The sequence below is a fragment of the Orbicella faveolata genome, unplaced genomic scaffold (genome assembly GCF_042242905.1).
Source record: "Orbicella faveolata isolate gen_17 unplaced genomic scaffold, um_ofav_v1 contig_24, whole genome shotgun sequence".
NCBI lineage: Eukaryota > Metazoa > Cnidaria > Anthozoa > Scleractinia > Merulinidae > Orbicella > Orbicella faveolata.
The window spans coordinates 33,431,829-33,457,963 of NW_028301552.1; the positions used below are offsets into that span (position 1 = coordinate 33,431,829).

Below are 26,135 nucleotides of genomic sequence, written 5' to 3' on the forward strand. Positions count from 1 at the left end.
CGAATTGTTGGGGAAACCTAACAAATTGCGGGGGAGTGACCTGCAATGGACTAGCATTCCAGCCAGGACCACAGAACGTAACTTTTCAGAAGTTCCGTTTTCTCGGGAATTTTCGAGTGCTGGGCTAACCAAGAAAATGTTGACCATTTAGCGCCGAGACGAAATTCTTGATTTGTACGACTCCTGGAGACGACTGAAATTCAGGCTAGCGTATGATGGGAAGTGTAGTTAAAGAAAAGTTTGATGTCACTAATCTTTCCTTCTTCTTCAGTTTCGCTGCTCGCTTATCAGTAACCTTGTCAGCACAGTAACTTTTTCGAGTTTCTTAGAAAATGTTTCCATTAGTCTATCCAAAGCCGATAGAAACAGAGCGAGCTGTTTAATTCTTTCAGGATAACCCATGCATGGATCGTTCGATCAATCAAACGAATTTGTTATTATTTTAGAAATATCACAAAATCGTGAAGCTTAAGCTATTTCAGTTCAAGAATTGACTGGCTGCTGGTGCTTAATCTGTCGACCGTTTAAAGATCATTACCCGTGTAGCTAACCAGGTTGCGCATTGCGCATTTACCGAATAGTCGATCAGTGTGCTATGCTAATACTACGTGGTCTATTATTGTCATTTTGAAGCTACGAAAGCAACCCTGAATTGAAACTTTTCAAAATATTATGCCAGTTGCAATCCATGCAACCTTTCTCCTACATCTAAATTTTGAATTGGTCTTATTCGTGCGCGACAAATCAGTACACTTTCTAGGAACGTAGTAAAACAAACATTTTTCTTTCTCGGATTTAGCAGTCAAGGAACATGAACGTATGCCAAGATCTACCAGCCTCAAACTACGCTACGTTTTCACTACAAATGTTGTCAAAACGTTAATCTGAAAGGCGCAACTGACTACAAAAGAATTTATGATCAGCAATTTCCGCCGTTACGGATATATCACTCGTAACTAAATCACATTTCTTAGATAACTGAAGTGTCCATTCTGTGAAAGACTGATCGCTCTAGCAGTTTTTGACCTCTCTAATTTATGCAGTAGCACACTTTCTACGGATTTAGTTCACGAATTCTTAGTGTCTATTCACTGAATTGTTAGTAGGAAACTATAATATTCCATGCATACTACTGAGGTATGACCCTTCGAGAAAAATCCGGCTGTCAGCAGTCAATGTTAATGCCAAACTGATAGCGTTCACCGACATCGACCGTGTTCAGTTAATGTTGAGGAGGACGGCGAGTGAGATCAGTGGAACAAACATAGAATGAAATTTCCAACGAATTGCAGAAGAGGATAAACACTCACTGGGAGCCTTCAAACTTTCTGTGTCGTCCACTTCCCTTCTTCTTCTGTTGGGGCAGTTCATTCCAAGTTCTTCCAGCAGTAGTTTGGCAAAGTGCTGGCAGTTGTTTAAAAACAGGTTATAGTTGGGATTTGCGTCGCGCCACCTTTTAACGAAGCTGTTAACTTGATCCCTAGTACAACTGCTGCTTCCAACCAAATCTTCGGAAAGAATTTTTTCTCCTCCCAGGCCATATTTATAGTTGGGATCGTTCACATCAAGTCCATGAGTACCGTATGACGACCCAAACTCGTAAACAAAGCCACGGTATTCTACAAACCAATGACTTGGCCATAGGCTTACTGATCGTTTCCTTTTAGAGGAGCTTCCACTAGACGGCAATGGAGCCGTTTTCTTGAAGTATTTGTACTTACCAGGAGTACTACTTTCAAAACATTTTGCTTCATTGCCGCTGGAATCAACGCAGACCTTTGATCCGGTACATCTCAGACTTCGATCGAAACATTGATCTGTCGTCGAGCAGTAGAACTTCTGGTCACCACAGCGCTGATTTTCTTCGCCAGTGCGTCCACTGGCAACCATGGAACAACCTAACATTAGCACAAGCCAAAAAGTTGTCATCGACAGCGCCATCTTTGTAGATGTCTGTACGTACATGTCCTTCACAACTACGAAACTGGGCGTGAAATGTATCGCGTACGTTTACGACTGGGCCAGCAGAGAGTTTTCAACCAATCACGGACCAGTTTGAATGACAAGAATAGATATTTGTTTGCGATCTCTCCAATCAAGTTGGAGCATCGTTAGCCGTTGGAAATGACAATTTTTTACATTTAGATTTCGTTTGACTTATAGATAACTGGTGTTACAGTCGCCCTCCCCGAAAGAAAAAATCAGAGTGAGCGACTTTGTGTCCCGTTGATAACCATGTTCGCTGCATAAATTATCTTTGCATAAAAAAACATTTCACAACAGCTGACCTGACACGCGAGACAACAAAGAAACACGCTCTCTGCGCATGATCTTTGCGTAAGACAATTTATTTCAACGATAAAACAGACTCCTTGCGGAATAATTTGGTCGCCATGCATAAAATGCTGATTTTATACCTCCAGTTATCTGGCTTTCAAAGTTTCTAAAAAGAGTCAGAAGAGATATTAAGCACACAACGATATCCAGGGCGAACAAGGCGCGATTTGATCCTTGAGCAGGTTTCGCTTTCCCAGGGTTCACTTCTTGTCGGTTGCAATGATCATGGTTTGAATGGCCAGATTCCTCTGTTTGATTCGTGATTTCTTTCAGTCGAAAAGATACCAACGAAGTCGGCTTGTTACCATCTTCATGGACCGGGTTTATCAGATGTTCTTTAGGTGATTCATTCATCTCGAACGATCTGCCTGTTGAGTGGATTATTTCCAGAATAGATTCAGTGCGACCTCTTGAAGTGTTTAAGTACAGTTTACTACATTCAAGTGTGAAGGATCTTCTTTAGGAAGGGAAACAAATTCTTTCACGACCCTGAGCTGCGTACACTGGTAATGCAAAATATTTCTGCTATTGAACTTTCAATACGAAGGTAGAGGCCAAGAACTTTTAGTATATCTTAAACACTGACAACAACAAACTTTTCATCTCGGGACAAAGTCTGACTCAGTGATTCAAGCAGATATTGCATGAAGGACGGGACGGACTACGGTGTCTCCGACTTAATTACATAGCACCGTTTTGTCACAGGAAATTCGTTGCAAACCTATAGAGCGATTTCGGTATTTGTTTCTGCCAATGCCGAGTGAAGAACGACTTGGCGGTCAGGTTTGTTTAGATTGATGAAATCTGTGATTGTCGAGGACATTTCCTGAAACTGCTCGAAAGTGAAACGTCGGTAAGTTTTTTCTATCTTTTGTAAACTTTCAGGCCAAATTTCATAGCCTTCTTTGTATTTTCTGGTACAGCATTTTCTTGTATTCTCAGGATTTCCATTCAAAAACACTGGCGAAAGGCGAGTTCACGCCGGCCATTTTGTTTTTGCATGGATTATGCATTATTCACTCGCGAGAAGGTGAATAGTGCTCATTAGCCCGAGATAGCGAACCAATCAAAAAGCTTGAAATAGATCAAGATCACCGAGTGTGTATATACTAATTTGAATATCCCACCAAAATCCGTCTGATCTGGATTCACAGGCTAACCAAAACCACCTCTTACGAGATTTGTTTTGGTCCTAGGCATGCCCAGGTAGATAAATGGAAATAGGAAGCTCTTTGATCGCAGGCATCAGTTTTGTTATTTTAGTTAGCGGCGTAATTTGAATTTTCCGTGAAGTGACGAGGAGAATTCATCGTTATTTTTACTTCCAAAGGCATCTTCCAAAGTGTTAATATAAGTTTTATTTTCACTGTATATTTTTATTATTTACCTTACATTATTCTTTGTAATCCCCCACATATACCTACACAGCATGCATCTCATTAATCCCCCACATGTACCTACACAGCGTGCATCTCATTAATCCCCTACATGTACCTACACAGCCTACATCTCATTAATCCCCCACGTATACCTACACAGCTCTACACAACTTACATTTCATTAATCCCCCACATATACCTACACAGCTTTCATCGTATTAATTCCCAAGATATACCTACACAGCCCACGTCTCATGAATCCCTTACATTTACCTTCACAGTTTGCATTTCATTAAATCGTTTCTAGAGTCATTACTCATTATCTTCAGTGGTTATCAACTCATTTAGAACCAAGTGGTCTTAAGATATCTGGTAGATTTCATTAAAGGGAAAAACAGTTGTTTTCACAAGCAAAATTGCAATCCAGGAGGTGGGACTAAACACCAGTCATTTATTACACCAAGCTTATGTTAGGATATTGACGCGATAAGTAGGTAAACTTTCCATCCAAATAATGCCGTTCCATATGTTAGTCATGCATTCTGAACACATTCTGATTTTCACGATTTTATTGACTGTGAAGTCAGCGATGAAATCGAAACGTCCAACCGCTGCTTCTTTCTAATAGTGAAATACGATCATCGACACGTCTTCTCTATAGTTAAAATCCTAACCTTGCTTGTGAAGATTGGAATTTCTTAAGGGACTGTGCAATATTTACCTGGAGGAGGGGGGGTTGGAAAATTAGAGGGGGTGGCATAGGAGAAAATGACAACAAGAGAGAGGGGATGTTGGATGTAAAATTTAATACATACAGGGGGGCATTATTTTTTTCATTCCTTTTTGCAAACTGGAAAAGTAGTGGAAGAATTATTAGAGTTCAAATATAAATACTAACATTGGAATAAACCTGACAAATTTATCAACTCTAAGGTCGTTCTGATCTATGAACTGTTGTTTTCCTATCTGAAGAAAGGTCTTTGCAAGAGGTATGTTCCCAGTACAACGTGGACGAGACTGCACGTAAAAGTTATGTACAGCACCTTGAGTTCCTCGATGCAAAAGCCAAAAAAAGAGTAAGAGAAAGGAACACTCTTCCGCTTATTTCTTGGACAATTGAAAAAGATGTAAAAGCGCTTACCAACAAGCAGCTGAAGATGTATCTAAAGCAAAAAGGTCTTAAGATAAGTGGAAGTAAGGCTGAGTTGATTGACCGAGTTCTCGCCCACGCACGCGGGAACCTTAGTGCCAGAGATGTTGTAGAAGATCAGGAATCTCCCAATTCATGCGAAGACGGCACAAGCTCAGAGTCCAGTGATTCTGATGACTCTTCAAATGACTCTTCGACATACTTCAAGAGTCACTTGAAGTGATGTTTGTACCGGAGGAAGAACTCCAACAAGTAAACCAGGTATGAGAGAATCAATCGGAGGAGACTTTTTTCAAAGGGGGGGGGGGGGGGGGTAGCCTTAATATCATCATTATGTGAGGGGGGGTGAAATTAATTTTTGCTTTATGAGAGGGGGTATGACTTAGTTTTGGGGCATATTTCACCCATTTCCCAGCCCCCTCTCCAGGTAATTATTGCACAGTCCCTAAATAACACACACCTTTTGAGGCTACCTCTGGTGCACCCTGCCCCTCCTGTTTCATATCCAGTACCCATTTATACATCTGGGTGAGGAGAGGCACTATGAGAGTATGAACACAATGCAATGATCCACAATAGGGGTCCATTGCACCAACCATTGGGCCATCGTGCCTCCTCCTCCATAGGGTTAGAGTGCAGTTTGCCCTGACATGACAGTTATAAGTCTAATAACCTTCTACAGGGGCGATTTGAGTGTGTTGAAACTTTTTTAACATTGCGTAACCGATAGCAACTTAAGGCGACTTTAGGCGACTTAGGGCGACTTAAGGCGACTTAAGGCGACTTTAGGCGACTTTAGGCGACTTAAGGTCCCAGAGAAGGCCTCAGCCTTTTGTTCAAGCATTGAAGATGAACAATTTTACTTCTAGCTGGAGGTTACAAGTTCCAGGATACCAACGGTTATCAGCACTACAGAACGTAATAATAATAATAATTATAATAATAATAATAATAATAATAATATAAGACTTTAATAAGACTTTATTTAAGGAGGGTTGACACTTAAAACGTTAAGCTACTGGTATATATATTAAAAAAATGTTAAAGCCCTTACTACAGCACAACGTAGACATCGCTACAACGATACAACTGTATTAGAAACTCAAATCAAAAACGCCCCGAAGTAACAAAGATTGTTCCGCATCCAAAATTTCACGACGCCATCGGGTGGCGCCCCGTACGGATGAATCCGCAACGAGATAGAGCCACCGGTATTCAGGAAAAACGCACCACCGCCTCTTGACGTCAATTCAGGGGCTTCCGTCGTAACTGGTGCCGTAATCAAGCTGACTAAATCATTATTCACTAGAACTTGCACTCTTCCTTTAGTCGCAAACTTGAGGTGTACATAAATGTAATACATTCCAGCCTTGGGTACCGTCAGTTTTCCATTTTCGTATTTCATGCCACCTTCAAGGTGACTGTAACGGTCGCTAGCAGACCAGTTTTTCATCACTAGAAGGCAAGTTAAAACTTGTTAAACATTACTCCTGTACTTTCTGTATTCTACCTTAGTTCTGATATTTAGAAGAATCAAGAAGGATCCAAATGCTGTTATGAGAAGCTCTAAATGCCGACTTTTAATAACCCTAGTACACTTGAAACATTAAACCGATTTTCAATAGTTTTTGACGAGGTTGTTGTAAATACTTTGTCAACACTGTACTGCTTCTGTGACAGTGATTATGAATAACGAAAGTAAAGTAGGGCTTACATCCGGGCAGACTTATGACGACTTATGACCGGAGCAGTGACACAAAATTGTTCATCAACTGACTGCAAAGAGCTCAGCAACAAATTAGGTCAAAATGAACCGTTATCAGCTACTCAAAACCGCCGGAAGTAGCTACGCGTAGGTGTCACAAAAAGACATCCTCTCATACCCCTTAATAATAATAATAATAATAATAATAATAATAATAATAATAATAATAATGCAGAAGACCGTCCTCCTTGGAACTGCTCACATACTTAGGAGGACTCTATCCATCAAGTTATGACCACCCTAGGCTCACGGATTGAACTCGGCACCATAAGTTAAAAGCGGCAAGACTTTAAGGACTTATAATAATAATGCTAATAATAAATAGGTTCTTAAAAACGCAAGTGGTGATCAATTATGTCTTCAAGTAGTTCGTTGTGTTTGCTATTTGTTTGTAGATAGTGGCCGCGGCTGCAATAGGAGAGTTAACCAGGTTACCGTAATGATTCGATTTAGCGCCCTGGGCGCTTATTTACTTTTGGTACCTCAAAGGAGGGCGCTTATTCGAGACAGGGCGCTTATTCGGGACAGGGCACTTATTTCTTTTCTGAGATACAACCGAATGTTCAAAACAAAACTTGAAGATGAGATCATTCGTTTGAAGGAATTATGCACTCACATGGAAATAATAGTTGAGAAACTCAGATGTGAACAATTAAGGAAGATGAACCCCCGTTGATATACGTACTCTGACTGCGCTGTAATATTATAATATTAGGATACATAACGAAATGACACACCAGCTAATTCACAGGTATTCCACACAAATTAAAATTAAACTTAAAAGTAAATACTATAACATATGAACAAAACTTTTAAATTTTTTACAACATTTTAAAAAGTTCAAGTCAGGATCCTAAAATACAATCTAAAATAATTACACGCTATGCTAGGAAATTAAAACGATAATCATATGTACACAATATAACAATAACTGAAAAGTTAGGTCTAAAGGCCCAAAAGGTCAATTTTCTTTATACTGTTTTTGAAGTCCCTAAAAGATCTAATAGTTCTGTGTGACTCTGGTCGCAGATTCCACAGCTTTGGCGCTAGGTAACGCCACGATTTCGGTCCGTCAGGATTTAGATAAAGTTTTAAACGACTAGTAGATTTATGACTATTTAAACTAAAACAATTAGATTATTCGCCATATTGATTTCTAGTTGACTCGGGCTGCGCACTCGTCAACCATCATGCGATTTAACAAATCGAATGTGGTTTAGCGTGGTCAGTGCTCTTATCGACAACGATACGCGTCATCACAGTGGCTGCGCCTCGTGAGTCCACAACAAATTTTGACCACTGTGATGACGCGTATCGTTGTCGATAAGAGAACAGACCGTACTAAACCACATATCGATTTGTTCTTTACCACAATAGGGCCATTTACACGAGAAAAATAATCCGCGGCTTACACCAGCCACGGATTAAATAAGACGCGAACTTGACCATTTACACGAGCGTGGCTTATACAAGACGCGAAGAGCTCGTATAAACGGTTCACGGCTTATTCGCGACTAATGCCTCGCTTCGGTGTTCGTTGTCATAGCAATCGCGGTCCAGTCAACGAGCAACCAGCGAAACGAGACGGCAGGCTTCTTCGCGAAGAAAACGATGACTCTTCGGGTTTTTATTAAAAACTAAGCTTCAGTTAAGTATTTTGCACTACGGCTTCTAAATGAAATTTGTTGAGTCTCTGAAAAAATATAAGCGAAAGCCGAGACAAGCTGGACGAAGGCGATCAAGAATGGTGGGAGCGGAATGTGCAGGAGATGGATCTAGATCTTACATTTTAACCGAGAATTCAGGCAAAACTTCAGGGTTTCTCGTGAATCGTTCCAAAAACTGTGCAAACGACTTGGTCCTTTTATCGGCAAGCAAGGAACTTTCGCGGTGAATCACGAAGGATTGCCAATGCTTTTATTATCTCGGCCAAGGGGTGAAATGCTATACAGTGGAACCGCGCCTTACGACCACCCAATTAACACGGTCACCTTGTTATTACGGCCACTTTATTCTGGCCCGAAGAAAAGTTCAGTCAATCATTTTGTTAATTACAGAACCTCTTTAATACGGCCACCACTATCGCATTCATTTTTTTTTTTTTTTTCAGATCGAAATTGCGCTCGAGCGAGCGCGGGAAAAACTTGCGCTTGCGCAGTGTGAGTTCGCGTCTTACGTAAGCCGTAAACAAGCCGCGATACCATTTATACGAGTGGCTTTGCGTCTTACATAAGCCGCGGCGTATTTGATCCGAGCTTAAAACCAAGTTCGCGTCTTATTTAATCCGCGGATTAGTTTCCCCGTATAAATGGCCCTAATATTAACGTTAAAGAAAATGTTTTTTTTTTTCAGAGCACGAGCTGAAATAAAAGACATTGCGCGACACATTGACGCGAGCAGCCTCGTTCCCAGGGTCTTTTCCCTGGCTTGGCCCCACCTCCAAGCCAGGGAAAAGACCCTAGGAACGAGGTTGATCAACAACGGCAAGTTAGCCAATCAGATTGCGAGATTAGTAGCAATTGTGGTGGAAAGAAATCTCGAGCTTATAATCTCATTGTGAAATCTGTATATCCGACGCATTCTATAGTTTCTCAATTTCTATGTGTTTTTTTCTGTCTTATCTTTAAGGAGTGAAATAGTTAGAATTGGTTCAATTCATCTCCTTTTTTTATATATAATCATAAAAATTACAATTTCCTCCATTGTAATTGGTTTAAAAAACTCCTATTTTCCACTAATTCACTTGCCAAGTTGTTATCGGACAGTTTGTTATTGGACAGTTTGTTATCGGACTGTTCAATAAGCCAATCACGTTCAAAGTTGCAATTTAAATCAACCAATCACTTTCAAAGTTGTAGTTACGTGCGTGCGTGCGTGTGTGCGTGCGTGCGCTTTTGTGTTTTTGGCGCCTAATTGCTGGTAGGAGGCGCAGTGGCCTTAGAATGTTTACATCTCCTTTGTAGGTATTTTAATGCAAATTGTCCCTTTCTTTCATAATTTGGCTATTGTTCTTTCTCGGAAATTGTAATTTTTTTGACTAATTGGTGATAAGACTTCGTGTCGTCCAATTCGGTCTGTAATCATACTCGTGATAAACAAATCGGACTCCCGCTGCGCGGTCGTCCGATTTTGTTATCACTCTTATGATAACCGACCGAATTGGACTCCACTCAGTCCTATTACCATTATTTATCGTTGTCTCACTGATATGGGGATTATCACGAAAATGACTTCGAAAAAAGTCAAAAGCCTAATTTTTATTGATGAAGAGCTACAAATAACGTCTAGTTTAGTTAAAATTACTATGTGCGTGTACTTAAGCTTTAAAAGGAGTGTTATAACTAGAATTGTACATGCAAAAGGGTGTGATGCCAGACTGAAAATGTCTGGCAGACATTTTTACATTCTGTCATCATATCTTAAGCCCTGGTCAAACGGACTCGCAAGTAGTCGCAAGTAGCCACAAGTTGAACTTGCATAGAGACTTGCGTTGGGTGGCCAAACGGACTCGCAAGTTTCCTCGCAAGTACACACAGGTCGCAAGGTAGACATATCCTGTATTTCATTGGCTAATGATAGGTTAATGGACGTCACTCAACTTGCGTTGACTTGGGTTGGTTGGTCAAACGGTGAAAAACTTGCGTAGACTTGCGCGCAAATTTGATCTCGATCAAAGTGAGCGCAAGTCATCGCAAGTCAACGCACGTGCACTCAAGGATTGGCCAAACGGAGTCGCAAGTTGAGACCTTGCGTCTACTTACGACTCCGTTTGGCCAGGACAATTTTTAATCGTTAAAAGAAAAATTTCATTTTGTTCAATTCAATATCTTCACTTGGTGTTTTAGGAGTATGTTGTGTACGAGCGAAGGGATTAAGATCACTGTAATGAATTAGCCACTGAAACATGGCATCGTGGATATTACTCGTCTAGTTTGTTGACTAGAAGATTTCACCGGACAAAGAAAAATGCTGAAGTAACATACCTGACTTAATAATATACATGAAAAAATTACTTGACTGTGATTGGCTATGAGCAGTGCAGTTCAAGTGTAACACTAGTGCAAAAAGTGTAACACCAGTGCAATTAAATTACACATCGTAATTCTGGATTATGATTGGCTAAAGGACAATAGGGAATTTTCTAAGCCAATGATATCACGTAAAATGATGACGTAAAATAACGACGTAAGCTTTGAAAAAAGTTCTCGAATGAGAAAAAATGGCTTCAAGAAAGATCTTCCGGCACTTCCTCCACATGAATATTTTCGTGTTTATATTATTAATAAGTTATCATAAGTGAGTTTTTCAAAAAGCTAAAATTGCACGAGCCGCTTTGGCGAGTGCAATTTTAGCTTTTTGAAAAACTCACTTGTGCAAATTAATTCCAAATTGAACTCGAAACCGTATGATTACCAATGCTAATAACATACCTGAATTAAGCGAGTAGCTTACAAGTTTTCTGAAGCGGACATAAGGTGCGACAACATGCGCGGAAGGTTTTGCCTGCAATGTACACAAGAACAATTACAATCCCAATAGCAATCGCAATCGCAGTGGAGATAGAAATGGAAATAGAAATAGAAATAGCAACAGCAACAGCAACAGCAATAGCAATAGCAATTGCAATAACAATAACAACAGCAATGGCAATAGCAATAGAAATAGCAATAACAACAGTAACAATGGCAAGATTAAATTATTACATAATTTTGATAAGAACTTTCCCAGCACGGCCATTGCACCTGAAAGATTTGCATGTGAAATAACTTTGAGAGGGTGCTACATTATACGGGAGGGTGCTACTTTACATGAAAATAACACTTGGCGTGAAATATATACTTTCCGCAAACTAGATGTGCTGACATCATCAGTCACGTGTTTATGTCTAAAAGTGCGTTTTATCTCAGTGTAAGGGTAGGAATTGCGCGATTAGAAGCACTGTAAGAAATGTTATAGGGCATTTAGAAATGGCCAGTTGTCTCCTGCCGTTTCAATGAGCGACGAGGTCCAGGTTATATCTTTCCTTGATTGGAACGTACAAAAAATAAAGCTTGCGTGTTGTTATATATTTTAAGATACATTTTATTGAAGATACATGTGACCTTGTGGTTGTGACGTGTGATGTCACTAGTCACGCGATTAGTAAGCGCGCAATTTTTCAGACCACTTTAAAGCTACATTTCTCTTAAGTACCGAGGCATTTTATGTGTCAAGTGGTAGATTTTTTAAAGACAATTTATAAAAATCAATCTCAAAAATCAGCGAAATGAGACTATGACGTTTCGAAGTCATCTTGACTCCATTATCAGGTAGAGAAAACAACGGTCGAAATGTTGATTTATAGTTTGAAAGGTGCAAGGACATATCACCGTATAATTAAGAGTTCTTAGGTGCCAACAGTTAAACGTGCAGAATATTAAACTTATATCAATACTTTCCCACGAATTGAGTCCACCTGCGTGTTGAGTTTTGGTTTTCTTTCAGAAATGAAATTCTCGGATATCCCGAATATTACCTTTATGACATTTTTCTTTGTTTAAAGATGTTTTATTGTACATTTTACAAACAACACCGCTTTAGTGTTCTTATAAGCATAGTTAATAGAGGGGACTGGTTATAAAGCTCGGCAAACATCAAAGGAGCAAACAAAGATGCCAAGATTTATGTTGGAAGGTCCACGACCGTGCACAATCTTTTGTTTTGCGCTCATATACTATGCATGAATTACGTAACCAACACGTTTCTATTGTTTAGTTTCTCAGTACGGATCAATAAACAACTATTGTGTTTTGTGCACGGTCAAGGCCAAAAAAGAGAACAAGAATGTACAACAAAGAACTTTGTCGGGTTTCATAACCACTCCCCTCTATTAACTATGTTATAACTCAATTCTTAACTTTTTCCCACACAACATACACCCCAATCATTTCCTTTAAATCCCACTCAATAGTAAATTTTAGAAAGCTAATATTACTTACTTCCATTTGGTAATGCAAATATTAACATAGCTCTTTGAAATTAAAGAAAAATGTTTTAGTGTCAATAGGTCATATTTGTATTCTCGGTATTGGACTGGAACTAGCTTGCAACTGAGGCTAATACGGGGAGTCTTCAAATGCAAATCACATTAATTTCTTTCTAATGATATTCCCCGCATGAGCCTTCATTGCAAGCTAGTTCCAGTCCAATACCGGGAATACGAATATGGTCTATTAGACAAACACGTATGCCACATTCAATTGTCCAGTACTGCACTTAGTACACTTTAATTTTCCTTTTGCTTCGCTGAGGTCAATTTGAACCCCAATAGAAAATTGAGCGCCAAGTTAACATAGTCCTCTGGAAACTAAATGTAGCATTTGCATTTAAGGCAGCTAACACATGGAGACAAATTCTTAAAATCTCGAAAAAATTGTTCAGCCATGTGAGCTATGGTAAATGTTGATTACCACTTGGGGGCTCATTGGACCCCACTTGGTAGGATGAGCTTTAAATAAACGGCATGCGCAATTCAATATTCACATCCAATGTTGTAAGAGCCAGGCTTTGATCGAGGATTGCTCGAAAACCATACCGTACAATCCATGATAAAATTTTCACAGTTGATTTGTAGGGGGTGAATTACGTTTAGAGCCAAAATTTATTCCAATGTTACATTCCGCAGAAGGTTTGTTTGGATCCTGTTTTAGTATAAAATTGGAGAAAGGAATTGAAATGCCATACTAGCTCTCGATTAAATTTAATTATTTAAAAAAAAAAAAAAAGTCCAAGGACTGTGTCTTGAAATTCAATCAAAGTCAGAAGCGGAGAGCCTATAGCTGTTTACCCATGTTTACCTGTAAGTTGTGTGTACAATTGGTTCCCGAATCGCACTTCTCACCCTTCTCGCCCTTCTCGCCCTTCTCGCCCTTCTCGCCCTTCTCGCCCTTCTCGCCCTTCTCGCCCTTCTCGCCCTAAAAAGTAACATAATCTAAAATCAGAATAATTTTAACCAGCAGCATGTGTTAGGTCTGCCGAAGTAAACGGAACTACAGAAGAAAAGCTGACGCTGACACTTACACGGAGTTGCACACTACTGTGACTGAAATAAAAAAAACAAGGTGCACAAACCTTAGAAGGGGACGAATTGAGCCATTACTGCTCAATTTTAAGTCCACGGCTCCTGTATATACCTCATAATCTTTGGATTGTACATAGATTTGAATTTCTATCTATGTCTATTTCGAGAGGAATCTGTACTCCCAGTGGTACAAATTAAAAAGACCATCTTAATCTAAGGTTAGTTACAGACAAACGAGGTGATAGTTGATTGTAACCAAATAGTTTGTTACTCTCACCCAACTGGTTAGCTTTATAAACTACGTCTGCTTACCAAACCCAGTTGAAGGAGAGAGGAATTGAAATGCCATACTAGCTCTCGATTAAATTTAGTTAAAAAAAAAAAAAAAAAAAGTCCAATGACTGTGTCTTGAAATTCAATCAAAGTCAGAAGCGGAGAGCCTATAGCTGTTTACCCATGTTTACCTGTAAGTTGTGAGTACAATTTGTTCCAGAATCGCCCTTCTCGCCCTTCTCGCCCTTCTCGCCCTTCTCGCCCTTCTCGCCCTTCTCGCCCTTCTCGCCCTAAAAAGTAACATAATCTAAAGTCAGAATCATTTTATCCAGCAGCATGTGTTAGGCCTGCCGAAGTAAACGGAACTACAGAAGAAAAGCTGACGCTGACACTTACACGGAGTTGCACACTACAGTGACTGAAAGAAAAAAACAAGGTGCACAAACCTTAGAAGGGGACGAATTGAACCATTACTGCTCAATTTTAAGTCCACGGGCTCCTGTATCCATCCAATAATCTTTGGATTGTACATAGATTTGAATTTCTATCTATGTCTATTTCGCGAGGAATTTGTACCCCCAGTGGTACAAATTAAAAAGACCATTTTTTTTAGATTAATCTAAGGTTAGTTACAGACAAACGAGGCGATAGCTGATTGTAACCAAATGGCTTGTTACTCTCACCCAACTGGTTAGCTTTACAAACTGCGTCTGCTTACCAAACCCAGTTGAAGGCTTGTTATATTCTCCTCAAGGGCCTTTACCTTGGCCAAGAGATTATTCTCATAGTCTCTTGTCTTGGCTAAATAGAAAATATTGAAGACTTGTTATTGCATTTAATTACTTCACTTTAGCTTCATCTAATAGGTGCATTGAATCTACTTGGTCTGATAAATGAATGGTGGAAAACAAGAATTATTTTCGTTTATTTTGTATGAATACAGAAAACATTAAGTATTGTCCAACAGAAAGGTAGTTTTCCCTAATAAAGATACATCTATTAAATTATGAATGTTTCAGTTTTCGCCGTTAGCATTACTTCTCGATAGTAAGTCATTTGAAGAGAGTGTCGAACTGATCGAAGCACTCGAAAAGAGGATCTAAGCAGGCGTCCTTATTCAATCAAAAGGGTGGTCAAAAAGATTTTGAGGAGTTTGTATGTTGTGTGACACAGCATAAATTTTTACAACAATCGTAGATTTACAAATCATTGAACTTATATAGGTGGAACACTTTAGCTGTTTGGATTGTTACTACTGGTAAGTAGAAACAAACAACGGAATGTGTTATGTACATGTACACAGTACTTCAGGGTTAAAGAACTTTCTCAAACTCATTTTAAAACAAAAGCAAATCGCAACCGTGAAGGAGGTTTGGATACCCGGTCCTAATTAGCATAGATTTTGACATTTTTACTTCTCCGTTTACTCCTTAGTTTTTGTTTCGATTGAGAAGATATATCAAACACTCGAGACAGTGTTTCATCGGCTATCCAAACACCTCGAATTTCGTCAAAAATACTCCGCTGCGCGTCGTATTTTCAACTCTCTTCTCGGTGTTTGGATATCCCGATGAAACACTGTCTCTCGTGTTTGATATATTACATCAATAATCAACCTAAGAGACCAATAAATCTCCTCGGCTTTAAAATTACCCTAGCGAGTCGAGGGCTATCGTGATACCGATGTTTCTGTCCCTAGGACTAGGCAGCGGCCCTTTCTAGAGGCCGGTTCGGGTATATCTTTCCTGAGTGTTTTATTTTCGAGATTCGAGGTTTGGATATTTCGTTTTGGAGTGTTTCATTTTCGAGGTTTGGATAATCTTTTTTTAATTTGGATATTATTTTTTTGAGTGTTTCATTTTCGAGGTCTAACATCGGGCAGAATGGCTATTATTCTCGCGACATTTATATTTCGCGTTATTATTCATGAACGATATCAAACAACTTAACAACTTAATTCATTGGTTGTTCGTATAGTGTGATCGTTCGGGTGAGGGTAGTTGTGAAAAGTACTGTTGTTGGTGACTGACGTTTCGACAACCTGAGCGGAAGTCATGCTCCCTTGACTCTGAAGATGACTTCCGCTCAGGTTGTCGAAACGTCAGTCACCAACAACAGTTCTTTTCACAACTACCCTCACCCAGACGATCACACTATACGAACTACTGATACTCTTGGGTATCAAGAGCTTTTTGGAAGAAGTTTTTTTTTTCGAATTTTTGGAAGATAGAAAGTAGATCTAGATGCAAAGCGAGTATTTACATTATGTTTACAAGATGTTTTGACAAAAAACGAATCAATGATCTTTGGTAGTTTGCCAGTATTAAACTGGTGCATAAAAAAGAGAATGTGAAGCTTAATATAATCTTGAAGTTTAAGAAGGTTAAACTTAGCAAACAAAGGACTTGAATGTGAATCAAAATTTGAGAAAGTAATTAAACGGATTGTTTTCCTTTGTATTATTTGAAGTGGTTTAATATTATGATCATAAGTGTTGCCCCAAACTATACAGCCGTAGGAGAGAAAAGGAAGAATAATGGCATGGTATAATTGAACTAGTGTTTTCGTATTAACAAAATGTCTAATCTTAGATAGGACACCAATACCCCTAGATATTTTTCTTGAAATTTGTTGAATTTGTTCTTTCCAATTTAGATGACAGTCTATGAGAATGCCAAGGTACTTAACACTCTTTTGTTGATTAATTGGCTTACCATCTATTTCATCTGATTTGAGTGTTTCGTTTTCGAAGCTCGGATATTTCTTTCTTGAGTGTTTCATTTTCGAGGTTCAGTGCTTTCTTTCTGAGTGTTTCATTTTCGAGATTCGAGGTTCAGGATAGTTATTTTTTTAGTGTTTCATTTTCGAGGTTCAGTGCTTTCTTTCTGAGTGTTTCATTTTCGAGATTCCAGGTTCAGGATAGTTATTTTTTTAGTGTTTCATTTTCGAAGTTCAGTGCTTCCTTTCTGAGTGTTTCATTTTCGAGATTCCAGGTTCAAGATAGTTATTTTTTAAGTGTTTCATCAACTTGTATCGTACTTAAGAACTTCTGCCTGAGAGGAAGGGGCAGACTTGGAAATTGGGATTGGCCGATTTTCCTAAAAATCCACACACAAAGTCGGCCTTATGCAGACTTATGTAAAATGCCGATGCTTCAGCCTCATTGATCGTTTTCCACCCGAGGTCTGGATATCACCAGGAGCCATAATCGGGGACGGAGACCGTAAGCGCGCGCCATTTCTAGTATTAGGGTTGTCCCCATGATATGGGACAATAATTCTATTTTTAGAACAAATTGCGCCATCGCCTGCGGCACACGCGCATACATGCTGCGAGGATTTTTGCGGATAGCGCGCGGGGCGTCCGAAATTCCCGAAATTTTTCATGTTTTTGGCCCACAACTTAACGCGTTTACGTCTGTTGGAATTTTGCTTTAGTATTTTCGTCGCAAGCTGCTCCAGTTTGAGTGAAGTAAGACAGTGTCGAATTTAGGTATGTTCCGCTGTAAGCTTATATATATCGCTTACCAAGTTGTGTTCCGACGGATGCTTCTTTTACATGAGCTGTACATTACTCCATTTTAAATTTCACATATGTTGAAGATTAACAGCTTTTCCATTACACAGCAAAAAACTAGCTGGATATATTTAGATATAGCAGAGCTTCAGGACTTCATAGTTTCCTAGCTCCTCTTGCCACACGCTTGCGGGGAATTTGTCAGTCTATCGCGACCGAAAAGTAAAACAAAATAATTGCTAGTTTGAGTTTCGCTTGAATTGTAAGCAACGCTTGATGTTTCATCGAGGCCCAATAACTTTACGTCCGTAGATACTGCTCAGTTTTATTCGTGTAAAAATCCAGTAAATTCTCTGTTGTCGATGAATGAGAGCGCCCGCCGATGCGTGTTTTGTACAGTCAGTAAACAAGACAAATCGTACTTCCGCCGCACTTTCGTGTGAAAGCGTACATCGAACTCAAACAATAACTCTACAGTTTTTAAATATGTTTAAGATTGATAAATGATTGAGAACATATTAAAAGCTAAACTGAAAATATGTGAATAAAGCAGAAATAATCAGCAAAGTTACGTTGACGCTTTCTTTGATCAACTTCGAATAACGATTTCGATTTTGTTTATCGAGTTATCAAAACTCTTTGTTTATTTTCATTTTCGCAGTGTAAGACTTCACTATGCTTATGTTGAAGAAACACACATGATGTTAGTAGCCTTTTTTGCGCTCGTGAAATTTGTTACAGCACCTCAGCACAAAAGATAACGAAAGAAATCCTTGCCAAGATTTGTTGACAATCGAAAACACCGACTCGGACTTGAAAGTGCACGAGCTGCACTATGCAAATGAGCTAATTTCCTTTCAAAAACTTTTGCAAACTCACCAAACAAGCAGAAACAATAAGAAACCATCAAAACAGGTTTTAGTTATGATGAACCATTGTCTGAGAAACTCACAAATTAACTCGATACCAGAGTAGATATATTCTTAAGTCAGAACAAACGCAAAGACATACGCGTAAGCTTACAACTAGCGTGAGCAGATCTTATTATTCATTCCCAGCGCGAGATTGAAGTCTTGTTTTCGACCCTGAAAAACCCACCTTTTCCGTTAGCTCAGAGCATAAAACTACATACAAGCGCCCTGGTTCGTATTCCCTGCCTTATTCCCTGCCCTCGCTGTGAAAAATACGCAAGAGAATCTGTCAACTCTACCATTTGATCACGCAACGTGACAATATCCACGCGAGAGCCCCCGACATGTGCGTGAATCCGCGCGGATATATGACGTCAGGATGGCGCAATTTGTTCTAAAAATAGAAAAATTGTCCCATATCATAGGTGCGCGCGAATCCCGAAACTTACGGTCTCTGTCTCCGATTATGGCTCCTGATATCACCCCATGGGGGTACTGTGAGGTTAATTTTCGACCTAATTTTGGGCACTTTTCATCAACTCCCTCGCAGAGTAAGATATAATTTCAAACAAAACAAATGTCATCTACGTAAACCCCAATGCTTAAGCTTTTATAGGTAGGGATATTGGCTCGCAAGAATATTTCTCTTGCCTGTCCTACCTTGCACACGGCGGGCGCGCCTGAAATTCGAATTAACCAATCAGGATTCTGCAGACGGGAAAAACTCTACTGTCCTGTCGTTGAATGCATGTCGAATTGAAGTTGGGGATCTTTTCTCACCGGATATGGTGTTAAATAGTCACGAAAAAGGATTTTTTTTGACTCCAAAAACCACGTCAAATTGCAAAGAGTGAAAAATATGAAACATTTTGTGTCTCCAACCTTTTAATTTGGCGCCAAAAATGGGTCGCCCGCGCTGGGCGACTCGCTCTTCGATCGCTGTCGCCAGGTAGCCGGATAACAGTTGTGTCACTTTGAACATTTTGAACAAAATGTGTTGTTCCCCGTCAAACTAAAGCCAGAATTCTTGAGCTGAGTATTAGAAGAAGCCAAAGCAACTTAGAAATGTTTTTATTTTTTGTTAACTGTGAAGAAAAATACTATCATCGCGTCGTTTCGGTGAGACAGCTAAATTTTGACTACCGACGGAACTGCGGGCGCAGCCACCGTATGCAAGGTATTAATCAGAATGTAGGTCTCTCATAAGCAAATCAGGAGAAACTGGGAATTATTTTCTGACCTATTATTTTGAATACCCAAAGTTTTCGCACAAAATTTGAGCATCCCTGGAAAGTTTAACTCTTAATGTAGAAATATGAATAAAAAATTACTAAGGCTGAGTCCGGGGGAGGTACTCCCAGAAAAATTGGGTGGGGGTGTGCGGACTGCTTCCCAAAACCCTTACCCTATTTATGACCAAAATCTGCGATATTCCCTACTCTGTTTATGACCTGACCAAAAATTCGAGACCCCTTTTATGACCTGACTCTTAAATCAAAACCCTGTTTCTGACCTGCGTTATAATAAGTTCCCTAGTTCAGACCAATGTTAAATTACCGTAAACATAATTTGTGAAAGGCTTTTGTTGATTTTCTTTTCGATAATGATGAAAAAGTGGCTTCTTCTTAAAAACATATACCCGTATCAAGGCTAGACTGCAAAAACCATACACTATTTATGACCAAAATGGCCAAAATCAGCTAAAATTGATACCCTATTTATGAGCAAAACGGCTGAAAAAACCATACCCTTCGGGGCCGTACATACCTATATAGCCCATATAAGGGAGCACCCCCCCTCCCCCCGGGAGGCTGATCTGAGGCTTTATGACATTGCGGAAACTTCCTTTAATTGAACGATACCATCCAGCCCACCTCTGGTGAAAGTCATTAGAGGGTGTCTACATAAACTAAATCCCAGCGATTTTAGTTGTAAAGGTAATTCCTGTTTTAAGCTATCAACAGAAGTTTACACATTGTTTATCACTAAAATGAGTTTGATTTTGTTTAAAATTCCAATTGCTTTTTTAGGGGTCGATAAAATTTTGGTCCAGTCGGAGTCGATGGTAATAGGCTATTTCTGAGCTACCTGGCGCTTCTCTGCATCAAAACGAGTCTTCGAGCAAAACCTTTCAATATATAGAATTATTTTATAGCGATTTACTAGAAACAAAATCATCCGGCTTTCTTTCCACGAATTTCAGAGAGAACGTTTTCACCTTTGTTGAGGACCTAGACATTCCCAAATTGTCTTTTGAGGAATCAGTGCCTCTTGAATCTGACCTGACACTTGATGAGATAAAAAAAGTTTTAACATCCTTTCAGAACAACAAATCCCCTGGGGAGGATGGCTTTTCCAAAGAATTTTATGAAACATTCTTCGACCTAATTGGCACACATCTCCTTAATTCATATAATGAAGCTTTTACCAAAAGACAATTGTCAACCTTATTGAGCTGTCCAATTGGCGACCGCTAACTCTCTTAAACGTTGATTACAAAATATTGGCAAAAGCAATTGGCCAAAGAATTGAGTCAATACTGTCTTCGATTATACACTCTGATCAAACAGGCTTCATTAAAGGTAGATTCATTGGCCAAAATGTTCGGCTTTTAAATGATATCATGGAATATACAGAGGCTAAAAAACTCCCAGGCATCCTACTTTTTATTGATTTTCGTAAAGCCTTCGACACCATTGAATGGAATTTTATCCACAAGTGTATTGAATTATACAACTTTGGTCCAAATATTACAAAATGGATATCCATTCTTTATAATAATGTTGAAAGTGGCGTGATGAATGCGGGTTTCATGACTACTTGTTACTTCAAAGTCTCTCGAGGTGTCCGTCAAGGGTGTCCCCTGAGCCCTCTTTTGTTTGTGTTCGCGGTCGAAATGCTAGCCCTGAAAATACGCCAAAACAAACTCTGCCGGGGCATTGAACTCCCAAGTGGACAGAACGCTAAGATCTCCTGACAGTTTGCGGATAATACAACCCTGCCGGATTCTTGAAGATGCCACGTCACTTAGAAATGCCATAAATATAGTTAATTCATTTGGAGTATTGTCCGGTTTGCAATTAAATAAAAAGAAAACAAAAGCGTTGTGGATTGGTGCTTCGAGCAAAAATAAGATAGACCCTTAAAAATTCCAGTGTCCAAAAGATCCCATAAAATTCCTTGGAACTTACCTTTCCCATGATGCAGCTGCCAACAACAACAATAATTGTTACGTCAAAATAAAGAAAATGGAAACGAAGCTTAATATATGGCTGTCGCGGGACCTGACGCTCTTTGGAAGAACTATGCTAGCAAAATCTCAAGGTCTCTCTCAGCTAATCTATACTGCCTCCATGCTTTCTGTCCCAGAAACAGCGATACAACAAACCCAAAGTAAACTGTTTGCTTTTCTACGGAAGAATAAGAGAGATAAAATCAAGCGACAGGTTCTGTTCCGCCCCTTATCTAAGGGTGGGCTAAGCTTTCCCTGCTTCAGGACTGTTATAAAAGCGCTACGTCTCAGTTGGATAAGTAGACTCTTAAACAACACTCATGACACCTGGACGGCAATCCCTAATTACTACTTCGATAAACATGGCGGGCTCCGTTTTCTTCTAAACTGCAATTACAGTGTCGAGAAATTAGACAGAAAAATCCCTCTCTTTTATCGAGAACCCCTTGATCACTTTCAAGAACTGCGTAGCAATTACGAAGATCCCTTGAAACGCGAATTCATTTCGTGGAACAACAGAGATATAACTATAGAAAACAAATCGGTTTTTTGGAAGGCGTGACGAGATAGTAATGTTCTTTTTGTGCAAGACTTGCTGAACAATCAAGTTAATTATCTTTCATCACAAGAATTCAGCGATAAATATAACATCAAAGTTAACTTTCTGCAATACTACCAAATCACCTCAGCTATTCCCGCTTATCTCAAAAGTTACGCATCAGTTCATATGGACCTTGGGGATCTGAATTCAATTTGCGAAAACTTCGATTCCCAACTATCTAAAGATATCCCTCTAAATTTAAAGAAAACCTTCTGCAAGCAGTTTTATAAACTTTTTGTAGAGGAAATCAAAACAGAACCTATTGCTATTAAATCATGGCGGAAAAATTGTCCTGAAGTTGCTGACAATTGTGTGAACTGTATCCAAAACAATTATAAAATCAGTCGGGATAATAAGTTAAGACAATTCTATTTCAAGTTGTTGCACAGAATACTAGTCACTAATAAAGAACTTAATCGATTTGGAATAACTGACTGTGTCAAATGTGTTCTGTGCGGTGAAAATGACTCTATTGAACATGCATTCTTTGATTGTCAATCTCTCTTGAAATTATGTGACGAGTCTCTTCAATGGTTCAACAGTTTACACCAAATCAATGTCAGCCTAACCCCGCTACAATGCTTTCTCAATTTACCAACACCAAACGCCAATCTTTCTGATAACCAAACAAAGGATTTGCGTCTTCTTCTGTTATATGCAAAGCAATACCACTATGCTTGCAAAACAATGCAAAAGAAACAAGATACTTCTGAATTCATACCTAAATTTATTATCCAGCTTGAAATAGACAAATGACTTGACGTGACTATGTTGCCCTTTCCACCAGCTATATACATTTGTACAAAGCTAGAGAGACATATTGTTTGTAATATTTACTACCGTATACATTATCGACTATTTTTCATTAGAATATTATCAGTTGTAACAACCCTCTTTTTTGCACTACTTTTGTAATCTGTTGCAATATTGTAATATGTTTGTATCAATAAAACAAAATAAAATAATAAAAAAAAACCTTTCAATATGAAGAGGAGTTTGATTTACGTGAAAATGAACCTGTAGGCGGAACTAATTTTCATATCAATCATGATTTCGTACAAAGATTCGTTTTGACACAGAGTCGGAATTGGGCTATTACCTACTTCGTAAACAATTCATCGTTCGCCAAGATGTGCTCTTCCATGTTATTTATGTTAGTTACCCAATACAGATTATTGATTGATTATATTATTGATCGATTACTGTTTCATTATTGTTTCATTTTGGAGGTAATGCGATTCCCTCTCTGAGTGGTTCGACGGCTGATGCTGTTTGAACGTGTCATTTTCAGGTTTTAGACGCTTCCTGCTAAGTTCTCCGTTTCCGAATGCTTCGCGGATTTGGCACCTGAAATTTACTCTTCTGCGCATTGTCTGGTCATATTCACGGTCTCTATCAGATTCTACCTTAAATAACACCAAAAATGCAGTTTTTGCTGTATAGAGTAGGGCTGGTACTGTGGCTTCAAAGGTTTATATCAGTTCTCGATTTTGTTCGCTACAGTTATCTTGGTGTAAAACAGTTACACTTGAAAAAAAAAAAAAAAACATTTCTGCAGGGAAAAGTTGTATTTCCTTAGGAAAAAAGGCCTCGTGTAAACACAGCTATTTTTTTGTTTTTGTTTTGTTTTTGTTTTTGTTTTTGTTTTTGTTTTTGTTTTGTTTTTTTTCATTACTCGGGCTTCCGTAGGAAACTGCGGAGTCATAAAATGTAAACCGTTCTTTGTCGCCAAAAGGGGGTCACGGTCCTAGGCGTTTCCAGCGTAGATCGTGAAAACTGGGAGTGAGAACGCGACATCTTTCTGTATACAGAATGCGGTGTTTCCTGAAGAAAGTTTTGACAAGAAATCGCGTCTTATACGTTCATCTCACATATAAAGATGTCGATCGTTTCGGCGGAACGGGTCAGTCCACGAATTATATTGCTTGAAAGCCTGACAAGTAAGCAAAGTTTTCACGCTCGGCTCCCTCTCACGAGATAGCAAATGAGACATGTACGAGTTCGAACTACCAAACCACTGACAAAAACACTGACTTAAAAAACAAACTATGATGTTGAGACGTGTACCTCAGATAATGAAAAAAAAAGAATCGTCGTCAACAGAACTTCGAAGATGAGGCAAACTACATGCGATTGGATATAGATGACACTTGAATAGTAAATATTAGGCGCAACTCTTGTGGTAAAGTATCGGGATTCTTTTATTGGTTTTTATTGTGTTCAGTAGGCTTACTCATAAACTACGATTTGATACCATTGCGTTACGAAGCCCGAGTAAACGCTCTTAGAGCGTCTAAGCTTCTGTTAAAGAAGAGACAATTAATGGGCGTTCTACGAAGGGCCCGGGTTACCAGTGTGAGATTGGGTTACAGTGCGATTATTGCCGGGTGATTATACAATTCGCTTTGTCTAGCATCAGTTAGCCTGTACACTGACCTTCGTTTGAGGAGCCTATTTTCCCGACCAACATCAGTATTGTCAGCAGAAGAGCCAAGAGAGATATTAAGCACACAATGATAACCAGGGCGAACAAGGCGCGATTTGATCCTTGAGCAGGTTTCGCTTTCCCAGGGTTCAGTACTTCGTATAGGTTGCAACGATCATGGTTTGAATGGCCAGATTCCTCTGTTTGATTCCTGATTTCTTCCAGTTGAAAGGATTGCAGCGAAGTCGGCTTGTCATCATCTTCATGGACCGGGTTTATCAGATGTTCTTTAAGTGATTCAGTCATCTCGAACGATCTGCCTGATGAGTTGATTATTCCCAGAATAGATCCCGTGCGACCTCCTGAAGTGATTGCGTACAGTTTACTACATTTGTGAAGGATCTTCTTTTATACCTCAGAAAGGGAACTTGAACCCAATCCAAATTTAAGTAACAGCTGAGATCAAATTTACCGGAAGCACTTTCACTTTCAATTGAAAACAGGAACAGGAACTCTTCAAGATAATTTTGTCCAGAGGAAGTCTAGTAAAAAGGCTTAAAATAGTTTCTGGACCCTTCTGTCATTTGCGCTCGTCACGTAGAAGCTTAAGGAGGCTCAAAGGGGTTTTCCGCGGTTAACGGTGCATGTCCAATGAAGAAAGATTACAACACTGTTGTCCCTATCAGAAGAGCAATGTTTTGTCATCTGTATAAAACTATTATCGTACAATTTTTTAAGGGTGTTTGCAATGTCCCAACGGTTGCTATGGCAACGGTACAGTGCTGCAAAAAGACCCTTTCAAACTCAATTTTTCAAAAGTAGCTCAAAAACCAATTCGGTGACTTAGTATTTTTTTTTCAATTTTTGAAAACCCCATTAAATGCTCTAGTCTAACACGTGATATGTGGGAAAACTATCGCGTAGAACTTGATTTATTTATAAAAGAGCTGTAGGAAGTCGAAAAAAAAATTCCACAAGATATTTTTTTTTCTAAATTTTCTTAACGAATGCGAAATAACGAATTTTTTTTTCATACAGAAAATCAGGGTAGGTCACCGAGCTAACTTTCGAGATATTAGATCACCAAATTAAACAAGCTTTACTTCCGGTTTCCGCTATTTTAGCACACATTCCTATTTTCGGTCACGCGTCTTAAACAATGCCACTGACTCAAGGGCTCATCCTCGCGAGGAGACCCCGAAAAGCTTAGAACGATCTCATTCAGTGAACGAGAGCGTTTTGCATCGTTCTGGGGAGTTAAACATTCCAGAAGATAATCAATGCTTAAGATTCATACTGCTTACCGTTACGACTTTTGGGAATGGCGAAGTATTACGGAGAGAATCCTCTTGTTGGCTGTCATTCTTTGGGAAACCGATTCTGCACGACACGTGTATGTTGTTTTTATTATACTGTCTGTAATTGCTGTAAATATTTTGAAGTTTAAATAAAGGCTTAGCTTTATTGTGTTTGCTTGTGAAATATG

At 39.2% G+C, this 26,135-nt stretch overlaps 2 protein-coding genes across 5 annotated transcripts; both read right to left on the minus strand.

Moving 5' to 3' along the window:
* Positions 1-312: 312 nt before the first annotated feature.
* Positions 313-1,997, minus strand: LOC110056080 (uncharacterized). Its single transcript, XM_020762519.2, has one exon. It carries the CDS (start codon positions 1,963-1,965, stop codon positions 1,219-1,221), a length of 747 nt encoding a protein of 248 aa, XP_020618178.2. The 5' UTR covers positions 1,966-1,997; the 3' UTR covers positions 313-1,218.
* A 3,834-nt stretch (positions 1,998-5,831) lies between these two features.
* LOC110056167 (uncharacterized) lies at positions 5,832-25,163 on the minus strand. 4 transcript variants are annotated; one of them, XM_089291969.1, is made up of 6 exons: positions 24,661-25,163; positions 14,683-14,765; positions 14,156-14,218; positions 13,468-13,584; positions 11,062-11,134; positions 5,832-6,321 (listed from the first exon to the last, which is right to left on the minus strand). In XM_089291969.1, exons 1-6 carry the CDS (start codon positions 24,953-24,955, stop codon positions 5,969-5,971), a joined length of 984 nt encoding a protein of 327 aa, XP_089148095.1. In that variant the 5' UTR covers positions 24,956-25,163; the 3' UTR covers positions 5,832-5,968. The 4 variants fall into 4 exon arrangements, with proteins under 4 accessions (XP_089148095.1, XP_089148094.1, XP_089148093.1 ...); XM_089291968.1 differs by having other exon boundaries at positions 14,156-14,227; XM_089291967.1 differs by having other exon boundaries at positions 14,156-14,245; positions 24,661-25,160.
* Between the last annotated feature and the right edge of the window lie 972 nt (positions 25,164-26,135).

Excerpts from the sequence above, each read along its gene's own strand:
- LOC110056080 (XM_020762519.2), bottom strand. The coding sequence starts at position 1,965 with ATGTACGTACAGACATCTACAAAGATGGCGCTGTCGATGACAACTTTT.
- LOC110056167 (XM_089291966.1), bottom strand. The coding sequence starts at position 24,955 with ATGACTGAATCACTTAAAGAACATCTGATAAACCCGGTCCATGAAGAT. Across the intron at positions 14,255-14,682 it reads CAAGCCTTCAACTGGGTTTG|GGCGAGAAGGGCGAGAAGGG; the intron begins GTAAGCAGACGC and ends GTTACTTTTTAG. Across the intron at positions 13,585-14,155 it reads ATTGTACTCACAACTTACAG|GGCGAGAAGGGCGAGAAGGG; the intron begins GTAAACATGGGT and ends GTTACTTTTTAG.